This window comes from Leucopleurus acutus, assembly GCF_964270905.1.
Source record: "Leucopleurus acutus genome assembly, chromosome: 11".
Taxonomy (NCBI): domain Eukaryota; kingdom Metazoa; phylum Chordata; class Mammalia; order Artiodactyla; family Delphinidae; genus Leucopleurus; species Leucopleurus acutus.
In genome coordinates this window covers 63,691,464-63,711,114 of record NC_139152.1, presented here as the reverse complement: position 1 = coordinate 63,711,114, position 19,651 = coordinate 63,691,464, and the positions used below count along the sequence as shown (strand labels likewise).

At 36.2% G+C, this 19,651-nt stretch overlaps 1 protein-coding gene across 3 annotated transcripts in view; it reads right to left on the bottom strand.

Moving 5' to 3' along the window:
• NAV3 (neuron navigator 3) overlaps positions 1-19,651 on the bottom strand; it is a gene marked incomplete at its 3' end in the record, with an annotated part of 362,964 nt that overhangs the window by 75,344 nt on the left and 267,969 nt on the right. For all 3 annotated transcript variants that reach the window (XM_082850415.1, XM_082850416.1, XM_082850417.1), the window contains exons 13-18: positions 13,530-13,662; positions 12,607-12,877; positions 10,982-11,690; positions 8,459-8,947; positions 4,463-4,504; positions 2,904-3,064 (exon numbers count right to left, since the gene is read on the bottom strand). In XM_082850415.1, the coding sequence (XP_082706541.1) occupies positions 2,904-3,064; positions 4,463-4,504; positions 8,459-8,947; positions 10,982-11,690; positions 12,607-12,877; positions 13,530-13,662 (1,805 nt within the window). The remainder of the gene's footprint in view (positions 1-2,903; positions 3,065-4,462; positions 4,505-8,458; positions 8,948-10,981; positions 11,691-12,606; positions 12,878-13,529; positions 13,663-19,651) is intronic.

Below are 19,651 nucleotides of genomic sequence, written 5' to 3'. Positions count from 1 at the left end.
CTTAATTTTAATTTATTTTGTGGAATTTGGGAATGTAACTGGGAACTAGGTGGAGATTCAAGAAATGTTTATTTGATCATTTAAAGAACTTCAAAAGTGTGATATATCCAGATTTAGGTAGTTTCTGTCATTGGTGGGTTTAGAGGAGAAGCTAGAGCTGTCGTTAGAATTCACATAATAGATGCACGATTGAACCAGATGTAGGTCTCTTCCAACTCTGAGATTCTATTCTTCCATAAGTATAGAAGAAAGGGCTTAATTCTGAATGGCTTGAAGCGTGAATACGGAGAGGGGAGTAGAAGGACATTCGAGGTAGAGGGACCTTTGGGAGTAAAGCAAAGCAACTTCCTATACAAAGGTGTTTAAACATCACTCTGTATGCAGAAGGGTCCATCAAATATACAGAATTTGAAAGTGACAGGTTGATAATAATGCTTCTACATGGTAACCCTTGAGGCAAGGTGAAAAATGAATCTGAGCAATTATCATCACTCGTGGGACTATGACAATGAGTCTCACTAGGTTATGGGATGCCTCACAAGGGCTGTGACCAATAGTAAATGAAACTGCACCCAATAATTTATTATTTTTTATATAAATATATTCTGTTATGCTTTCTTGGGTAGGAATGGTTTCTAACATAGCTATCATGCCAGAAACTATATACAAATCAGAGTTTACTTTGGCAGTAGCTCACAGTAGTCTACTAATAATGACATAATAGTAGTGATCTTAAATTTTAAATGTTTGTTATATATATGTGATTTTTACAGTAATATTTCTAAAAATTTTATGTATTAACATATTTTTAATGGGTAAGGATAAAAAAACATGGATACTGCAACTCTTGAATGTTAGTAATAATCATTTATCTTACTGATCATTCAGAAAAAATAATGATCAAATTGAAAACAAGTGATGACCAAAGTAAAATGTAGGACAGTGCTATCCATATTCAAATTAAAGAGCTATATTTGATATATTTTTAAAATTTAATAATAAAGTAACTCTTATTTATGACTGCATTTTAATAGTATCTACTTTCTTGCCTAATAATTATAAGTTCCAGTGATCTGGAAATACAACCCAAATTCTCTAAAAGTAATTTTCATGATTTTAAAATTAGTCATCATTTTCTCTTGTAAAAAAACACAACATAGAGATCTCAGAAGCCTGATTTGAATCCACATATGCTTATAAAATATGGCTAGGCACATGAGAGTGTGTTGACATGTATGGGAAGATCTTTCTTTATAAGTCCCACTGGGTGAAAATGTTGAGAGATTTGAGTAGAGGCAGTAAGATCAATTTGAAATCTACTGCAATTGTCTCTGACAGTGTAAGACATCTCTTTCCAATAAAAATGATGATGTAGCAGAGTCCACCAAGTCTGATAATCTCCTGTGTCTTTGCACACATTAGTCATGCCTCACAATATAACCTAGGTATTATGAACCCATTCAACAGATGAGAAAGCTGAGGCTAAATGACTTGCTAAGATCAGACATAGTAAGTAGTGAGTTTTTTTTCTTCTCAAAGAAAGATGGACTAGATAGAGTCAGAATAACAACAATGGGAAAATAATGGAGTGGGGATTCAAATACTCAAATTAATGTCAAGTAATGAAAAGACTGACAGGAGACATGAGATACCCAGCAAACTTAGCAAACTAGGTGACATGGGTTTGATTCCAATGTTGTATAAAATTAGATTTTGTTTCATATGTCTATGACTCTATAAAAACATTTTTATTTCATTTTTTGAAGTCAAAGTTTTAAGCTTCCTTCTGTTTTTTATAACTACAACACAAAGTAAAAGTTATACCATTCTTTGCCATTATGAGGCAAAGAAGTCTCATCATTGTGCAGGTTTAGCAACAAAAACTTGGTGTTTGATAGACATTCATTAGTGCATGTGGAACCATGACCAAAATAATTGTGTTTTTCATTGCCAAAAGCTCTATTCTGTATAGCAGGAATAGTTACAATAGAAGAGAAATAGCTTTGACTATCCCCACAGGGCGGAAAGTTGAAAAGCCCAAATTATTAAAGAATTTGGACAATCTGTTGGTCTATCATTACAAAAAAACTTCTCAAGTGAAAAGAGAAAAAAAATGACACTATTTTATATGTGACTTTATAGAAAAGAAATCTATTTTTAAAAGCATTGGATCTATTAAATGATAACTGTCATGTTTAGACTTTATTTCGTCACTTTCCCTGTGTTTTCTATGACATTTACACAAATGATTTTATATTTCATACAAATTATGCTAAACACAAAGTAATCCAATGGCTCAAATAGTCATTTCTTTTCAGTGCATTTATCCAAAAATGTTCACAGGGTATTATCTTAATAGGAATTCTCATATGCATTTTAAGGAGAGTTTTAACTTTAAAATGATCAAAGAAGTGCTCGTGGAGTCATGGAATCACATATTTTTCTTCTTCCTAATTATTTCTATTTTCTACAAAAAGATAATTCATTTTCTTATAAGGATTAAAAAAAATTAAACAGAAAATAAGGAGGTGTTTTACTGGTTTTTAAGAGGACTCTGAGAAAACCCCTAGACTTAAAGTCAGGTGTTCTGGCATCAATTACTGCCTCTGCCTCTTACAAGGGGTGAGCCTTTTTTTTTTTTAAGTCAAATAATCTCTTTTTGCCTCTGGATCTTAGACTATAAAATAACAACAGTATTACCTATGTCAACTTGTTGTCATGAGCAATAAACTGCATAATGTTTGGAAATTATTTTGTGGACAGTAAGCATACAAATAAAAGGTACTGTGAAGGTGTCTTTAACTCCTCTTTAAATGAACCATTCTTATGGAGAGATGCCAGGGCTCCTGGGAGAGTATGTGGTGAAAGGAACAAGATGAAACTGATGTTTTAGAATATTTTACCCAAGTTGGAAAAGTGGTATTTTCCCGTTGCAGAAGATGACATGGCAGAAGGGGAGACCAGGGGCGACTGATTGCCAGTGTCCTGCAGCCCTCCAGTAGAATGGGAGCGTAACCACTCTTTGCCCTCTTCTTGGTTGGCCTGCCGAGATGACGGAGTATATCTGCAAAACAGCACAGCTAAGACACTTCAGCACATCTGCAAGGGCAAGGCAATATTGAGATGAGAAAACAATTGAGAGGAGCTTACTAGTCAGACTGAGCAACATTCTCAAACAGATTGAATCTAATTATAATTGCTTAGTTCTTCCAGATGATTTGACACCATCTGTTTGAATCTCACAGGAAAAAAAATAAAGGATTTTGAAAAGAAAATTTTGCTTCTGTGAGATATGTAGTTGAAAATCATAAGCAGTGAGCAGACAGCCAGGTTAACTGAGAAGGGCTCAAAAGCACAGTGTTTAGAAGGATATGAAGAGGGTGAAAAACAGACTAAATATGGTGGACAGTAGTAGGCCAGAAGCCAAGGGAATTGTAGTGATGCTCACAGGAAGACATAGGAAATAGAACACAAATTGACAGATCATTTAAAAAAAAAAAGGAAAAACACTTTTTTGGTTAAAATGCCACTTGACACCATGTCTGGATCTATTTTTAAAAAATGGAGAGAGAAATGGGCTTCCTTTATTGGAAAATAAATTTCTGGAATGAAATCTTAGAATGGAATAATTGCAAGCTGTTTGCTCTTGCTAAGAAAGTGGAGAGGAGGAGGATAACAGAGAAAGACCTATTTGGCCAGAATTCACTTTTACCAGAGTAAGTCAATTCTTAGTACCAAAGAGCAGTTGACTTATGTTCATATAGTGTTATATCTCTATTCATAGTTCCTTCCATATCTTCTCATCAGATAAAAGTGTACAGTAAAGGATGGCCATGCATTAAATTTTCATTTTATTTTTTATGAGGAACTGAATGATTATTTTGATATTATGATGTAATACTAGACTAATTCATGTCTATATTGATCTGATAGATACCAGCACTCCTGAAAAATAGAAAATAAAGTTCTTCTGAGTTTTTACCAAAAGGATTCTTTAAAAATTATACTTTAATTACAGTACTTGTCATCTGACGATGAAAATATGTTTTCTTTGATTCAAATTAGAGCATCCTTCAACTTTTCAACATTCGCTGGCCACATCTGTAGACTATATGGGGCGAGGTTTTGCAAGCATATGCCTCCAAGATGCAAATGTTAGGAAAATTAAAATTTTGTTTTAATTTTCAGAAGTGAGTTCTGAATTCAACTAAAAGTTGCTGCTCCCCAAATAATGGCTTTTACATTAGATTTAATTTACTGAGTTTTGGCCTCTAACAAAATCTCTACCTGAGGGCCATCTCACCAACTCCTCAGGCCAGAGAAAACATCAGGATTAAAAGTGATTTCATCCTCAATGTCAGGTGCTTCTTCGCAAACAAAAAAAGAAAGAGGTAAGGAGACAGTACAAAAAGTTTACGTAACAACAGAGAAAGGCAGCAATTGTGCTGAGAGAAATATATACCTTAGTCCCTTTTTGGGTAGTGTATTTCTGTCAAGCTGCATGCTGTTAAAACAAAGAAAACCCCTAAGGACATAATGTAAACAAAACTTTGAAATTACACATCCAACATAAATGGTTCTGTTTGAATTACACAAAATAAGTCTTTTTGTAACACATATTTAATGCTTAACTCATTGGAAAAGGCCAACCAAAGGAGACCAGATGTCCACTGTTGTGACACCTTCGATGATAATTTAGTGACAGGACTATGAGAAGATAGATTATATGTGAACATAATTCTTCTCTAGATTCTATTTACCTAGTCCTGTGGTAGTTTTTCCTTCCCCATGCAAATAACTAGACTTCTGCTATGATTTCACATGCAGGAGAATCATAGAGGAGGAAATAAGAAAGATCTTCTCTGCCTAAGTTAAAGTGACAACTTCCAATGGACAGAGAAGATATAAAACACCTTTTAATACTTATTTTTTGTATTTAAACGATCTTTAATAAAAATAAAGGCAGATGTAATCCCACTTACACATAAGAGAGGAAAAATAATACATAATATCTGCTTGAAATGTAATGTTTCTGGCATCATTTAAATATTTTAAGGAAATTAAATGACGCCACCTTTTAGAAATTATAAATTAGATGTTTAAAAGGCTATAAGTTTTCAGTTTCTATTTTTAAAAATTCCCATTTGGTCTTAGAAGGGGAAGAAAGAATGTGTCTGGAGAAAATGAGAAGTGGCCTTCCTAAAAATAAAGGAAGAGGGTGTCAACAACTAGGTGGGATAAGTCTAGGAATTTCTGTTATAATCTTTGATGTGGCTAAGCAAATAATAAAATTAATTTGAATTTGCAGAATGATACATCTCTTCCATTAGAACCTCAAGTGATCAAAATTAAATACACATGATATGCATAATGGGGATGATACAACATGAATGCAAACACATTGACTTGAAATTTAATCACTCAAAATCAAAGCTAAAATGTTTTCTTCTATGTGTACTCCATTATTTAGCACTGCAATAGAAAGCATCCAAAAGCATCACACAACTTTTACCTTATGTTTTGGGAATGTCCACATAGGGTAATTACTATATTATGTAGAGGCCAGTTCTAGCATACATCGTGACTATAGATGTGTTTTTAATAGTGTAGATAAACCAACAAACAAAAAGGAATCATACTGAACAAATATAAGCGACCTCTAAATAAAACTACACAGTGCTGAAACATTAATACAGTCATAAGCCATTTTAAAGATTATCTCTTTCATGTGTGCAAATTTATTCAATTTTAACATTTCAGAGTACACTGAACATAGGCATTGTTTCGTCCATGTTATTAATTGTATAAACATTATGTGTTTGTGTGATGCAGAGAATTTAATGAAAGAAAGATCAGAAAAAAATTTAAGTTTACCAATATAAGTTAAAACTTTAAGCAGAAATATCTGTTTGAATCTGGATATTAATGATTTTATAATATAGACAGTTTTCTCAAACCCTGAAAAGTCGAAAACTCTTACGCCTGCACAAGTGAAGGAGGAATTTTAACCAACAGTCTGAAGAAGACAGGCACTGTTTCAGTGCACGGTTATAAAGGCAGGGGAGCCAGGTCTGATAGTTAAAAACAAGCCAGAAAATTTAAAATTTGGCTACAATTTTACATTATTTTTAAGGTTTGGTTTGGTCACAAAAAACAAAATGAACAAAACAAATGTGAACTATTAATAGTTATAACCAAAGGCCACCAATGATCTAGAGCAGTTAGAGGAAAAACTGTTAAAGAATTTGTTTGTTTGTTTATGGTATTTTAATGAGGAGAAATTTAGACTAAAATCTGAATGAAAAACTACTTAACAGTACTAGGATAATGAGTATCAATAAAGTCTTCTGAAATCGTAGATAAACAGGTAAGTCATGAACTTACATACATCTCTATTATGTCTTTCTAATTACTCTGTCTTAAATATTACACTTCGGCACATTTTCTCTTAGGCATGGCTCTTTGGTTTCCCTGATGTTCCCAACATTCTGCGGACTTAATTATGATTAAGCCAGGCTCTCTGATAGGATCTAATTTTCTCTTCAAGGGATCATAAAGTTCTTGGGTGTACTTTCAAGGATTAGAATAAATTGCTATTGCTTGCAAATTTGTTCACAAGAAAGAAAAGGCACAATTTCTTATATCAAAAATTATTTCAATCTAGTAATCTATTGGAAGAAACTAATTAAATGTTTATATTATATAATATACCTATGAAGATAATTTGCTTTTCACAGTTTAATATTCATCAATATATTTTACTAAGAATCAAGGGTAGAACATTCATTTATTCAAAATTAATTTATTTAAAATTTATTTTAGAAAAATTATTTATCTGGCTATTTATAATACATCCATCTGTAAAACTGGTCTATTTCAAAGACTGAAAAAAAAGAAAAGATTTGCTTAAAGAGAATATGTAACCGTATATTTGCCAGTGTATTGCTATAGTGAGACTATATATATATATATATATATATATACACACTGACTTCTGCTAAAATATAGATCAAAGTAAAATATTAACATTGCATTTATGTTGCATAAAACTCATCAATCTTAACATCTGGTTTTATTTGAGGGTTACTTGGTTACAGATAATTACTTGACCACTTTTCTGTATTTTTAATGTATCATCAATGCCAAAGAAGTAGGTTGATGGTTAAACGGTCAACTTGTTGCAGTCATATTCATGATTAAAAACTAATCAGTATCTTGGAGGTTGATTCTGGTTAACAAACAATAACCTATTTGCCGTGTGCTTATTTTGAGGTGATATGTCAGCATCAATAATAGACTGAACAAAAGTTTGGGAAAGGTATCAGGCATTTTCAGTGACCAGTGGTGCTTTCACAAATAACTCAGTTAAGATATACAGGGCTTCCCTGGTGGCGCAGTGGTTGAGAGTCCGCCTGCCGATGCAGGGGACACCGGTTCGTGCCCCGGTCCGGGAAGATCCCACATGCCGCGGAGCGGCTGGGCCCGTGAGCCATGGCCGCTGAGCCTGCGCGTCCGGAGCCTGTGCTCCACAACGGGAGAGGCCACAACAGTGAGAGGCCCGCGTACCGCAAAAAAAAAAAAAAAAAAAAAAAAGATATACAGCCAAGACGATTTCTGAAAGCTTTAGGTGTGCCAAGAAACAAATAGCATTAAGTTCATCAGGAAAAAAGGGGGAGTTTTAAGACATGTGCCTGAGGGAAACAGTCAGTACCAAAATATCTGAGAAAGGCTTTTTTAGGGAAGAGAATCTAGAGCCATTTTGGTCAACAGAGATGCTTTCTGGTAAGTATATTAGGTAAGGCATGCGTCATTAAGGTATTCATTTTAAGTTTAGAAGAAAACAGTAATTCATTAAATGACTGAGAAACACCTTGTAATGTGGTTTATTTTTAAAGGGCCTACTAAAAATGTCACCAGTGTTGTAATTTTCTCTAAGAATTCATATCTGACAACTGATCTTTCTTCCACTTCAACTAGGATTCCCAGTGATCCATTTGCTATTTTTCCATGGAAATACTAATAAAGCCAATTGAACATTTTACTCTGAGCATAACTGTAGAATCCATTTAAATTTGGTCTTTAAAAATGCTTAAATTATCCTAAGGAGCTGTGCTGTCCTGGAGCTCAAGCCAAACCACTGACATGTCTTGAGAAAACATCATTCAATACATAAATACATGCTATGAACTTAATTTAAATTGCCTATTGGGTATATATGTATGCATTCATATTAAGAAACTAATTATTCAATTTTTTATGGATCCTTAATGGTTTTTTCCTTCTACAAACTTGGCAATGAGACCAAAGAAAAGGCCCAGCCAGTCTCATCAATCTGATGTCCCTCTGCAAAGTGGCACTCCCACTGAAATCAAGGGAATTGAGCGGGGTGTGGGGAGAGGGAGGTACAGTGCAGGGAGGAGGGGGTGAGGACTTCATCGACGCCTCCAGGAGAGCTCACCTTTCTGAGAGAGTAGATCTCACACTACCCGTTCTCATGAGCAGGCTCTGCACCTCGTGAGTGCCTGTGGTCAGTCCAGACAGGGAGCCGTGGTGGCTGAGGGGGAGGTCAATGGACTCAGAGCTCGTATGGAGGCTAGTCATGGACTGGTAACTTGGAGTGTCCTTGCTGCCAGCAGAGGAACTGCTGAGATTGGCAGCCCACACGAGACCACCTGATGTGAAAGAGTGAACCGATGCTGGGCTGGAAGCCAACGAGTGACTTAAGCTTATAACATCTGTAGTTAAGTCTGAGGGTTTATTGAAGAGAGGGCTGCTGCTGCCACTTAGCCCACCAGCACTGCCCATGCTGCCCGTACCAGACGACGGTGATTCCAGACTGCCTTGCCGCGCTAATGTGGTACTAGGACTGGGCATTACAGAGGAGGATTTCACACCCTCAGTATTAGGTGCAGAGGCAGATTTGCCACCTGCCTTGGCACCAAACAACCTAAAAGAAAAACAAATAACAACTTCAGTTGTTCCGAGAAACTAATATCCACATTTAATATTTAGGGTTACAGTACATAGAGCCAAGTGTGCTTTGGTGGACCGAGCTACCGAGCACTTCCTGTCTCTATGTTAATGAACTTGATAAGCTTGAACTTCTAGTGCCAAAAATCTCTCATATCGCCAAAAGGGTAAGTCGGTCCTGGGCTGCCACCCCAGTGGTGGGGGGACATGGGCCAAACAAAAGGAACTGTAAATCAAACATGAAAGTCCCTGGTTTTCACAATTAAGCGATCATGAGAATCTTTTGCAAAACTTAAATAGTTTGCACGTACTTGCTGCTACCTATTTACAGAACCATTATAATGAAACAACTTCTACGCATTCGGTATATAACATGTAAATTATTTTTCTTTTCTTTTTTTCTTTTCATTTTAAAGTTTATTCAAAATCTAAAAGGAATGCTTAAGGCAAGGTTTAGGGGTTATGTTGTATAGCTGGTGGCCTGATTGATTTTCAGAGAGCATTTGATTAGAAACGATATTGGACACTGACAGCAACATGTGGGTTTGTCTGTATTTTCCCCAAGAAAGACCAAAGGGTTTTATGCCAGTTGCCAGTGCTATTCAAATACATATCTGTAATAGTGATTTGAAACACAGTTGGTGCTAAGTTAGACGCTGGAGTTTAGTTCAGAAAACATTTTAGTTTTGTAAATGAAGCAGATGATATAATCGAATTTATGTAAATATGGAAATAAAGTGACATGAAGTAATGGCATAACGATGACTAATTAAGTTGCAGTGGAATCCACATTTCCTATAGTGAAACATTTTGTGACGAATATGAGAAATTGTTTCATAGGTAAAGGCCACTGGAGGGCACCACTGGCTTCTACTTAAGCAACATAGATATTTACTCCCACTACTAGCGACTATTCTTTGCAACGCGAGGCAACATTTCAAAAAACCAGCTCTTCAGGACTAATATTGCTACTGAGAGATATAAAACCTCTAGGTTTTGCAAACAGCCATGTATCTGAGATTGCCTGAAATATAAAAGTAAATGGTTCAAGACCCTTGCTATCTCCCAGATATCAAGGTTCTTGGGTTAGTCAGTATAATAAAAACATCAAAAATACTTAACATGTCATGAAAGACAAATCATACTCTATCATTTCATAGATGAGGAAACAGACCCAGAGAGTTTTGACTATTTGTCCCAAGTCTTTCACTGTATGTATTTTCCTGCCACTTAAAACACATCAGTATTTAAAACAGTGATATCTCGAAGGAGAACTCTGCATATTCAATACCAAAGACAGTCCCGGTGCAGAAACCAAGTCCTGCTGCTTATCAGAGTCATATCAAAGAAAGCTGATGAAGAGTTAGAAAACCTAGCCCATTTCTTAGTTATAATCCTGTATCAAACATCCAAAGTTTTTCAAATTCTGTCAATCATATCATACCTTGATTTTCATTCATATGTCAAGATATGGTACTATATACATCTGTCCATTGTGATCCAGTACTGTACAAGGAACACAACTTCATCCACACTCATGATCACCAGCTCATTAAGAGCCAGCAAGATAATATACACTAGAAATGAATACCAATAGTCAGAAAGACCTATTAACGTTCTATTTTATTTTTAACTGTGGAAGCATGAAAATCTATGGAAATTTTGCAAGCTCCTGTTTTATCACTCCCCCTAGGTATTGCCATCTGCTTTTAAGTCTCTCATAAATGCTATTTGTGTTTCTAATATGACAATGATAGCGAAAGTACAAAGTTGAAGCATTTCTCAAAATGAGCGATATTTCTTTCACTAGCTATTTATATCATCAGCTTCATAAAATGCATTTTACTCAGAAACTGAATAAAACATTCTAAGATATATGTGTCATAGAATATATATACTTAGGACATATATGTTTAGGATATACGTCTTTTCTACGATAGGATATAGGACACACATATATCCTAAGATACAGCATTTTATATTTTCTCAGCATCATTTTATGCTTTCTTACCTTCGAAATGTAGGTGAGGCAATGTCAGGATACTTGGACCCTGGCTGCCTGAGCCCTTGTGTCCCACAGGCACTAGCAGACGTGGGGCTGGATTTGGGGGAACCAGACAAAGAAACACTCTCTGAATCTGAGACTGCTACTTTTTCCTTTTCCTTGTCTGTCTGGTTGACAGTGACGGGACTCGAGCGCCCTGAGGCGATCTTCGTGGGTTCTCTCAGTTTCGAGGTAGTGGCACCAGCTGACTTACTGCTGACATTGGAATCTATACTGCTGGTGCTGGATCTGTGGCCACCTCGGCCGGGAATGCCGCTGGTGCTGGATTTGGATGGGCGGGGCAAACTGCGGTACTGCAGGGAGGTCTTCGAGCTGACATGCAGCACAACATCATCCTGATTCTGTGAACCGTCTAAACTGGTTTTTCTCCCGGCATTTGACTTCCCACCAATGGCGGCAGATTTGGGGATTTTACCCAGTGTTGCTGAGCCACTTGTTATGGTGGCACCACTGCTTGTGATCATGGCAGATGACCCCACTCCACTTGGCTTCTTAAATCCAAAAGAGCCAGTGGCCGTTGATCTTCCAATGCCCGAGGGGGGCTTTTTCCCCTCATCTCCACTGCTTTTCCCTGCATCTGAAGGAGACCTCTGTAGAGTCGATCCTTTCAGGGGAGTTTTCCCTTTCTCAGAAGCTTTGGCATCATCAGTTTTCCCTAATGAGTGAAAAACACACAAATTTATGTGTCTGCACATTTTGATTTCACAGTATTTCTTTAAACAAAGTGTAAAATGTGAATACATCTTTATATTACCTCAATTCCTAAATATTCACTGTTTTAGATTTAAATAGGCATGTCCTCTTAATACATTCAGAGGATTAACTACAAAGCTATAAAAATATGGCTGTTAGAGGAAAGCGACAGAGATCAAGGAGATAAAATGAAAACACCTATTTTTGCTATTTATTATTGCCTTATATCTTGCAACTCCCTTCCTTTATAAAGATAGCACTTAATCTCATCAAACTAAGTGCTCAGAAAGGAATTCATTTGAATATCTCTGAGATGATTGTATTTGGAGTACCCTGTTACATCAGTACTTCAGGTGGCACTATTTAAAATGAGGAACCATTTTTAAAATAGGGAGAGGGTCTTTTTTAAAAAAAAGGATAGTACAATTTGCACAATTCTTTCACTCCCTTTTTGCATCAAGTCTAATTCAGAAATGATGTTTCAAATCTCCAGCCTTCCAAGTAGGTTAGCGTGACTGCTCTTTCTCTTAGAGTTGGAAGTGAAACGTAGGGGCAGAGTTAACATAAATATCCCAAACTTTCATAAGAAAGTCAGAATGAAGGCAATCTTATGTTTATTAATATGTAGGCTTATTTTATTTCCACATGATCAGAAATGACTGTGGCAAAATAGACACTCACCAAATTATGAGGATGCCCTCTAGAGGATGCCTGGAATGTTACAGTCATGTGGATGCACGTGACAAAGCATGTGAAATTTAGAAATTTAGCATGAAGGAAAATCTGATTTAATTAAGAAAAGCTACTATGAAAGACAAAAAGATCGAATGGAGACAATAAAACAATTTGGCATAACAGCTGCCAGATGACAAGCCTACCAGGGGTCTTGAGTGCACTGGTTCCAGCTTTTTGCCTAGGTGGTACTCCTCCCTGGGCTGACATGCCTCTTCTCCAGGAGCCTGTCTGTGAAACAGACAGGGAGGCTTTCTGCCCTGCCTTCTCAGGGTCTTCAGGAAGTCCGGAGGAAATGCCCTTCCACTTGCCACCTCCATCCCCATGGCTATCAAAGTCTTCCTCTGTTTTTTTCACCTCCTCGGTACTATCCCAGGGCTCATCGGTTGCAGATCGTTTCTCTGAATCTGTCTTCAGCTATGAAGAAAATAGGACAGAAAAACTTTGTGCAGAAAAGTTTATCAAGTGTGAATTGGGCCCTGGAATGTCCTTTCAGATAACTGGTTAAAAAAAAAAAGAAGCAGTGATTTGTATTTCAAAAGAGTTCTGAAGATTCCTCTATTTTTTTAATCTCTGTCTTCATTTAATTTCCTTAATTTTAGCCCTATAATTCTCAATTGCACATATTAGAGAACGTCAGAAGAAATGTGTGCAGAAAACCCCAACTGAACACTCCAGAGAGGAAGGCACTTTCTATGTCAAAGCTAAAAAGGAAAAGTAAGACAAAATAAAACTTAATTACCTAATATTCATTCTCGATTCACCATTCACAAGAGATCCAGCAATGTGTCTCAGAGACCAGTATAAAATTAATCAGGAACTATCCAAAATTAGACTATTAAAATCATTTTTGGAGTTCTAGACACACATATTATTATAAAGACAGATATGGCAACATAAGGCTTTCTGGGTTAGACTGTAATCAACTGAAAAAATATATATACATAAGCTGCTTCATTTTATGCAATTCCTTCAGATTAAGAGGTTGTGCTATGTTTTAATGCAATGCCACATAATTTGGGGGAAAATGTGGCAGAAGCCCTGGGGAAACAGAGAGGGCAATTCTCACCTGCATGTTCTTTCGGGACGGGGCAGTGGCGTTGGAGTAAGAGCTGACGGAAGATGTGGTGTTCAGGTCATCAGTGCTGATGTTATCCAGGGTGTCACTGAGGCCGCTGCTTACCGAGCTGCTGTCATCCCAGCTAAAGGCAAAACAGGCAGCAGTAATGAGCTAAGCACACGAGGCAAGATGCAAAAGTCACCCACACTCTCATTTAACATGTGTCACGCGTTGGGAAGAGAATTCTTATTTTTTTAATCTTATGATGAAAAATGTGCACTTTCCAGTTTTGGAAAATCATACTGCTAAGAACTGAGCGCAAACCTGAGAGTAATCTTATCGGAGGTTTGCTAAGAATCAGTGTCTAGAGCAGATCCAGGGGAATGTTTATAGAATGAATGAAAATACTGCTACAAATACCGCATGGCATCAGGAAAGAAGAACATTATCCATAACCTTTTTTTTCCCCTGAGAAGGCAATCAGGATTCACACAGCATATAAGAATTCACCTGTGGTGTTAAAAATTAAAAACAAAACAAAACAAAACAACTGTGCTTTGGTCAGGAACCAGAAAATCATTCCTCATTCTTTCTCCTACCAATGACTACTCCCAATCATTTACCAAATCTTGAAGATTGAGACTTATTCTAGCATATCATCCCTCCTGCCATTTCTGGCCTGGGCAACATACAATATTCTTTTATCTGGACTTCCTGCCTTCAGTCTTTCTCAATAAACTTCATCTGATAAATTTGGGTCAGTGCTCGAATGCTCACATCTGGCCATGTCATTTCCTTATGTACCACTCTTCAAAGACTTCTCTTTACCAAGGTAGTAGATTCCAAAATGTAATGCACCTGCCCTGCGAGGTGCACAAAGTAATCCCTTGGGGCATAAGAAAAATATCTGAAATTCTGAATATATCTGTTCTTAATCTAAAGAAGAAGTAAAATAGGCTATATTAATATTCATGTGCAGGCTAACATAGGCACCCTCACTTAGTCAGTGTGTCAGAAGATGCAGAAGTAATGTAGGGTGAGCAGGGTCACCTGAATGAGAATGGGAGCTCCACAGGGTGAAGGGTTGAACCATGGTTCTCTCACTTACTGGCTGGTTCTCAGTCTCCTATGATACACTGCTGCTCACCTGCACTCTATTCAATGAATTCAGGTAAACTGGATACAGATATTAGATACAGACAAAAGTTAAGTCTCATAAAATAGACAAGTGGCTTTAAAAAAACCGCCTGCAAATAATCCACACATTGAAGAGAATACTTGTAACGAAAGCACAAGCTAACCATAAAGGAATGGTAAACCGGTAACTTCTCCTACTCTGCTATGCGTACTTTATGAGTCTCACCATACATTCCAAATAAAAGTGACGTATTGAGATCATACAGCAAACCAACTAGAAAAGTAATTATCAAGAAGAAAATTTGAAATTTGAACTTATAGAAAATATTAATGATGATCTCCCCCCAGGTTAGTATTTTGCTTGAGATATTAGCTACTGAGAGCTTAAAACATGATGACCAAACACATTTATAGATCATATTATTACCAATAATAATTGTATTTTTAATGATAGCGAAAGAGTATTTTGTACCACTGTAGCAAATACTTGCCATTTGCGGCTGCTCAAATCTTTTTAATATCTTCCCTACATCTTATGTTGATAATTTCCCACATTATGAGTCTTACCTTCCGAAGGTAGACTGCAAAAAACTCACATTTCCAGACTCCCTTATAGACAGATATGACATATAACAAAGGGCCTACAGAGTCACAAATGAGAAAATCTTCTGGCAAACACAGCAGCAATCATTCAGTTTTTCTCTTGTAAACACTGGCAGACATCTGGTCTCTAATTCCAAGGGTCAGAGGTGCCAAGCAGAGGAAGCAGTGATGCCCTAGAGCTATGGTTGGCTAAGCACCTACAAAGAGCCTGGTTCTCCAATCACCCCAATTATTCAGAGAGCCTTCTTATATCACTTCATTCCTTAGATAGTAGATTCTGTAGTTTGCAACCAAGAACCTCTATCAATACATTCATAATTTTAAAAATACTATTTCTTTGTGACAGCCTGGAGGGGTGGGATAGGGAGGGTGGGAGGGAGGGAGACGCAAGAGGGAAGAGATATGGGAACATATGTATATGTATAACTGATTCACTTTGTTATAAAGCAGAAACTAACACACCATTGTAAAGCAATTATACCCCAATAAAGATGTTAAAAAAAATACTATTTCTTCTTTAACCTATCTTTAAATTTTTCAAGTTTATATATGCAGTGTAATACATATATTATCTTCTCATAGGAATGCATGTATATAATCATAAAATTATAAATATACACACTTGGGCAATCACTAGTCTAAAGCAAAGTTCAGGCTCCTTTAAAAGACACACGAGGCTTTCCATTATGTGGCCCTAGCTTACCTCTTGAGCTTAAACTCTTTACATCACCTGCCTCACTTTGTGCACTCTGACTTAGAGCTGCATTCAATTCCCATCACCATCACATTATTTCCAACCTCTGTCTTCAATCAAGGCACCCCTGTGCATATCTGACTAACCCATACTTATCTTATAATGCAGTTCTAGCATCCATCTTCTGGGAAGTCCCTTTTACTTGCCGCTGCCGGGATGAATTAGGTAGCTTCCCCTCTGCACTGCCATAATACTATGCAGACTTATAGGACTGGGTTTAGCACATTGTTTTATAAATCTATAAATACGTGTCAAAATGGACCATTAGCCTGTGAGTTTTCTAAGCACAGAACTGTGGAGTATTTTTCTTTTAATTTCTACTATTTATGGCAATGGCTGACATAAATGTTGAATAAATTCTCATGGTTTATTGAGATTAAAAGGAAGGCAGTTACAGAGGTCATCTTTCATAGTCACATGAAATGAATTTTTAAGAAATACTTACCACAGTATATTCAGTACTCAAAGAGCAAAATTAAACAAAGAGGAAATTTTACCGTTTTTTAAAAAATGAATATTTTTAAAGTAACTATTTCTCTGGCAAGGAAGATAGAATCAATATTTCTAATAATAGCGTTTACCAATGTAAATCCTAGCATTAGCGACTAAAAGTAAATGCATCAACTCTTACTAGAATTTTAAAAAATCCGTTGTTTTAAAACCATTTAAAGACTCAAATGAACACAATGACTTTGTAGTTAAAATGATATAAGTGAAAGAACCCAAAATAAGATAGAAAGTTTCAATCTCTTGAGAGAAAAATAAAAATATATCAAACTAACAAACATCATAGACATGAAGAACAAATTTCCAAATTTATCCTGGTGTAATGTAAAGCACAATGGATTCCTAAAGTTAAAGCCTTTCACTTGAGCCTTTGTTAGAGGGGCGTAGCTAGTATGTTCACTTAAACTTGCTGTTCTGATCTCCCTATCTCACAGATTAGTGTGGGAAGCAAATGAATCATTTATATGAACCATTTGATCATACTTTACATTTTTCCATCTCCTCAAACTGCTTTACCTCTAAGATCTCAAATTCTGCAATCTCATTTTTTGATCACAGTCTTCTACACTTCCAGTGCTCTAAAATCTACTGATTTCCTAATTTTTACGTCTAGTTTATAGCTACTTCCTATTATCTACTTTTAATAGCCTTCTTGTGTTTTTTACTCCACTGAACTCTTTACCAAATGATGCAGGATCCAAAGATGCTGGAACAAAAGGATCGCTAAAGTCATAATCTAACCAGTACTCTGTTCTAGTTCTTGCCACCATAATGGTCTTCCATACCGGTCCTGTCTCTATGTTAATTAAACATGTTTTCTCCATTATTATTTTGGAAAATGACAGCAAATCCAACTAATCAGAATGACTAATATAACAATATTATTGTATATTTCATAATACATAATAATTATAATGACTGAAGGCATATAGATTCAAGTTATCTAACCTCAGGTGATTTCTCAGTGCTACTAAGAAACTCTGCCTACTCCAAAAGTGGTTTTCTTCAAATTCCAAAGATATAGCTTTGTTTCTCTCTTCTTCCTCTGGATTCCAAGATCTTCCTCCTAATACTTTAGTGAAGCTGCTTTCATTGAGGTCAATAAACCCATGGACTGAGTGCTTACTATGTGTCCTACTCTTTTAAATATTTTATATAATCTAATCCCAAACAAAACCATGAGACAGGCATTGTAAAGATAAAGGGGTTCAGGTAGTTTGAATGATGTGCCCAAGGCCCATGATGGAGCTGGGATTTGAACCCAGGAATTATGTCCCAAAGCTTGGTCAGTATTCCACTCCCTTGCCTCCCATCTTCTCACCCCTTTTACCTTGAAATACACCAATGATGTGCCTTTACAGGCTCTCTGCAAACTTCACCAGTCCACAGAACCCTTTACTTTTCTCCTCTTCTTTGGGATTCCTTTGAATTCCTCAAAATTCAGTACTTAATCTTAACTCACCTTAGACATTCTTTCTTGGAAATTTCTTAGTCTTTCACAACTTAAATATCACCTCCATGATTATGACGCTCAAATTCACAGCTCTAATCCAGACTTCTTTCCTGATTAATCGATCAGCATTTCCAGCCTTCTACTGAACACTTTCTCAAGGATGTCCTGTCAACGTCTCAAATTCACTCTACCTAGATTCCATCGTTTCTCGTTAACAATTCTTCTCCCTTTCAGTTACTGACTGCCTGTTTATCCTTCTGCCATAAAATATTAGTGTTATTACCTCTCTTCTCTCACCTGGATCCACTGTTAATCAAGTTGTCTCTAATCCTTGAAAATCCATCTCAGCTACAGGTGACATGGCCCTCCTTGTGTTTGTTCCACATCTCATGCCTGTCCCTCCTTCCATAAAAGCTATTAGTAAGAATCCGCTCTTATTCATTAAGTGACGAATAAATTACAGCTCCTCTCCTTTGAAGAACTCACTGCTTATTGTGGAGGTCAGAAGTTTAAACAAATTGTTATAATACAAAATGGCAAGTGTTGTAATAGAGGTGAATGTTAAGTGTGTGGCAGGACAGAGCCACTACCACTCATTTGAAGAATTCAAGCATTTCTTCATGACAGAGATACTGCAGAGTGATCAGAGGAAATAAATGTTAACCACTGTATTACAGCATATATCACTTGTTACAATATAACCACTATTTTGGTGTTTTTCTATCTTCTTGGCCATAATCTGAATTACCTGAAGCCAGAGACTGTGTGACACTTATCTTTATAATTCTAGCATGCAACATGGTGTCAACTATTGAATAGATGACTAGTAGATGTTTGTTAAATAAATGAAGCAGTTTTACTTAGAATACTGCTTCTATCCAATAAAGTTAAGTCGGATTGAATGCAATAATAAATGTAGAATTTGAGAAAAATGTGTTCAACATATTTCTCTGCTAAACAATCTTAAAGGAACAAATTTTTATTGGTGACAACATCATTTTCCTTATCTTAAGGTTCTGTGTTTTGACTTTCATCTTTGGTTTTGTAGAGCCAGAATTCTCCCTAGGTAGGATATAATTAATCTTGCTTATTATGGAACACTTAATTAAGTTAAAAACTTCATAGAAGATAGTTTTTCTAACTGACAAAAATGTTAATTTACTCACATAATTAGCCCTGAGCAGTATGTCTCAAACCCATCAATATATTTTCTTCATCCTTTCATTTTTAAATTCCTTAAGTGCTAAGAATTCTTGACTATATTCTTTATAAAAGGGCAAGTCTTTATTGTCTCCAAGTTACAGATCTATTGATCTGCTAAATTCTTCTCAACAATCTAGGACGGCTAAAAAATTACAAATCTGAGTATCTTATCCACATAGTTTGCATTTACACACTGAGTTATTGCCAGTTTTAAAATATTATGAATAAAGCTGTTAACATTCACATACATTCCATTTATCTGGCATTCTAGAAAAGGCAAAACTACAGATATGTAGGACCGATCAGTGACTGCCAGTGGATGGGAGTGTGGGAAGATTTGTGGTGGCTGTTACATGACGATGCATATGTCAAAACTTAGAACTGTAGAAAAAAACACTGTATGTAAAGTAAAAACAAATGTAGCCAATTAACCTGTTGATAAATTACAATTTGGATATACACTAGATTACTCAT